The 3,502-nt window shown below is 39.0% G+C and overlaps 1 protein-coding gene across 1 annotated transcript; it reads left to right on the forward strand.

Annotated features, from left to right (window-relative positions):
• The first annotated feature begins 1,231 nt into the window (after positions 1-1,231).
• LOC111903370 (uncharacterized) lies at positions 1,232-2,638 on the forward strand. Its single transcript, XM_023899146.2, has one exon. The coding sequence runs from the start codon at positions 1,232-1,234 to the stop codon at positions 2,636-2,638; it is 1,407 nt and encodes a 468-aa protein (XP_023754914.2).
• Positions 2,639-3,502: the final 864 nt, after the last annotated feature.

The raw sequence follows: 3,502 nt of genomic DNA on the forward strand, positions 1-3,502 counted from the left end.
GAGATCCAAAATGTATAGGAATCCGACAAGGCACATTCACGAGAATGGATAATCATCGAGGATATGGATGAAGAAGAGAAAGTCTCATTTCCCAGGATGGTAGGCGATCCTTACTATCCTCTAACTCCAACCACCTTTCATCGAATACCTTCTGGCGATGGAGCACCGTTACCCTCCAACGAATGGGAAGAGAGTGAACCAATGGAAGAAAGCGAATCCATGGAGGAGGCAGAGTCAGTGGCATCATCTCTACCACCACTGAACACTCTTTACCGTAAAGTTCCAGGAGTAGTAAAAATGAAATGCACTGCACGTAAATCTATACCGATATGGCAAAAGCTTAAGAAGACTCAGAAGGAAACATCTTCAAGAAGTCATAGAGTTCAAGATGAACCTGCACAGATAGCCCAAACCGTCGATAGGTGGGTGGCAGAAGAAATAGCTGCTAAGATGTATGAGACTGGTCAATCATCTCGACCACATCCCCCGCATTCTTCCGAAGTGAACGCCTTATCGCAATTGTTTGAGAAAAGTGCAAAAATTGAAGATAAGATGGAAATTGTCGAAAGGAGGGCTACTCATCTCTCTAGAAGAGTGCGAAGGCTAGAAGGACAAAGGACACGAGATCAGGAATCGGTGATGGATGTCCATCATCGTATAAATTTTGCTTATAATGACATGATTACTCACGATGCTAGGATTGCAGAGTTAGAGCTATACAATCAAACCACAAGAAATGAGGAGCGCACAGGAGGTCTTGAGTAGAGAAATCAAGCACTTGAAGAGCAAGTGGTTAATGTCACTGACGTGCTGGGTCATCACTTAGGTTTCTGGTAGATAAGCTACAACTAGTGGTTATGTAAATAGAGAAAATCAGACTAGTTAAGGCGAAAAGAGGAAAGTTTATAGCAGGGATGTAGAAAACCTTGCAAATTTTGCAATGTTTATAGAAACTTTTCTCTTATAAACCTAAATAAACTGATGTAACCACTGGTAATAATATGAAGCGTACGTTATAGTAATCATTATGTTGTCTATTATGTTTTACGCTATGAATAATAACTAGAGTATTTAGTACTCGTATATTAAATGATCAACAAAACTCATAAAAATTCTTATTATTTATGATAGGAACTGAAACAAACTGCCTAGAAGGAGTAATCGGCTAAACCCTAACCGACCATCAACACCACAAAAACAACCACAACCACCGCCAGAAATAAACCCCTCAATGAGTACAGTGAAACTGGAAGAAATCATAGCTCAAAGAATTGTTGTGGCTTTATCTAATGTCACAAGAGATGGATTTAGAAATGAAGGCCATGTAGGGACCGCTAGAATATGTACCTACAAAGATTTTAAGAATTGTAGGCCAAAAATCTTTCATGGAAATGAAGGGATAGTTAATTTGACGAGGTGGATAGAAAAGACAGAGTCCGTCTTTCAAATAAGCTTTTGTCCAGACAATTGTAATGTACGATTTGCAGCATGTACTTTCGCTAATGCAACACTTACATGGTGGAATAGCCATGCGAATACAATGGGGATTGATACTGCAAATTCCATGAAATGGGAAGAACTAAAAATAATGCTTGTAGAGGAGTATTGTCCTAGGGAGGAAATACATAAGCTGGAACAAGAATTGTGGACCCTAACCATGAAGCGTTCAGAGATAAAAGCTTATACTGCTAGGTTCAATGACCTTGCACTAATGTGTCCAACACTTATGACCCTTGAATATAAAAAGATTGAGCGATATATCTGGGGTTTAGCATCGCAACTCAAAGGCATGGTGCTCGCATCAAAGCCTACAACTTATGACAGCACCAAGAGGATAGCTCATCAGCTAACCCTCACAGAGATCCAAGGAATAGAAGTGGTCTCAAAGGATGAGTCTCCCAAAGCTAGAACAAACAAGCGCAAGTTTAATAAGAAGAATCCCAAACAATCATCTGAGAAAAGACAAGAAGGGGCAACCAACTACGTAGCCACAACAGCAGTACCTACTCAACCAAAGTCTGCATGGTGCAACCACTGTAACCGTCATCACCCAGGTGACTGTTTTGTTTGCACGAAATGCAAAAAGAAGGGGCACACTGCTAGTTACTGCAGGAGCACAACAACTGCAACAGTCAATCAGCAAACAAATACTAGAACAGGTCGTGGTGAAGAAAGAAAGTGTTATGAGTCTGGAGAACTTGGACATATCAAGAATGAATGTCCAAAGTTAAGGAGTCACGAAGGCATAGGACGTGGCAGGGCGTTTGTGATCGGAAGTGGAGAGGCTATCCAGGACCCTTCAGTTGTATCTGGTACGTTTCTCATAGATAATTTATACGCTAGCATACTCTTCGACTTTGGAGCAGATCGAAGTTTTATAACTCCGACATTTAGAAAATTGTTAAGTCATAAGTCTAGCAAATTAAAAGAAATCTACGATGTAGAAATCGCTAACGGACAATTTGAGAAAACATATGAATTCCAAGAAAATTGTCTGTTAACTCTTAATAACTACCTTTCTCACGTCAACCTCATGCCAATGCCTATCGGTAGTTTTGATGTCATAATTGGCACGGATTGGTTATCTTCACACCGTGCCGAAATTTTATGTGATGAGAAAGCCATACTGTTGGAATAGTGTCTAAGGCTGCAACTATATTAGGCAAGTATTTGACCCGGTTGTGCATGGTCCTTTTGGGTTGCCTTCACCATAGCAACTTGATAGGATGATTTATTAAGAGAGAATAAAGATTATTAATATATTATGAGAATGATATAAAGAATAATAATATTGTTATTTGATTAATATAAGTCATAGAATTAATTGGAATTAATTTGGTGACTTAAAGAGATTAATTAAATAAGAGGGTATAAACTGTCAATTGTTTGATAGTTAAAATTTAGACTGTAAATCCATATTGATAGGGATTGCACGGATTCTAGAAGCTAGGGATAGCTTCAAATCGTCCAAGGTTATCTAAGGAATGGATTTGGATAGCTTTAAGAGAAGATTATCCAATTAGGGTTTAAGCTGTAACCCTTAAGGAGTCTACAAGTATAAATAGACCCTATGGCATAAGGAAATCGGACTTCATCTAAAGTATAGAACCCCTGGCCGATTTCCTCCCCTCTCCTCTCTCCCAAATCATCCTCCTTGCTATTTGGTGTTTGCAAGCCATTAGAGGAGTGACAATTGTGACTCTAGAAGCTCCAAGACAACAAGATCAAACAAGGGATTCAAAGGTATGATTCTAGATCTGTTTTAACATTGTTCTTATACCTAAATAGTCATTAGAAGTCTTGGATTGAAAGCATGTTTAATTAGAAAGCCTAGATTCAAGCATTAGGGTTTTGCATGCACACATAGGAAAGTTCTTATGGCTAAAACCCATCAGTGGTATCAGAGCCTAGCTTGGTTTTCATTAAATTGTTGCTTGTTTGTTTGAAACTTAACTGCAAAATTCGAATTTTGTGTTTCTGAGTCACGGACTCGGCGAGTTCC

This window comes from Lactuca sativa, chromosome 6, assembly GCF_002870075.4.
Source record: "Lactuca sativa cultivar Salinas chromosome 6, Lsat_Salinas_v11, whole genome shotgun sequence".
NCBI classification, from domain to species: Eukaryota; Viridiplantae; Streptophyta; class Magnoliopsida; order Asterales; family Asteraceae; genus Lactuca; species Lactuca sativa.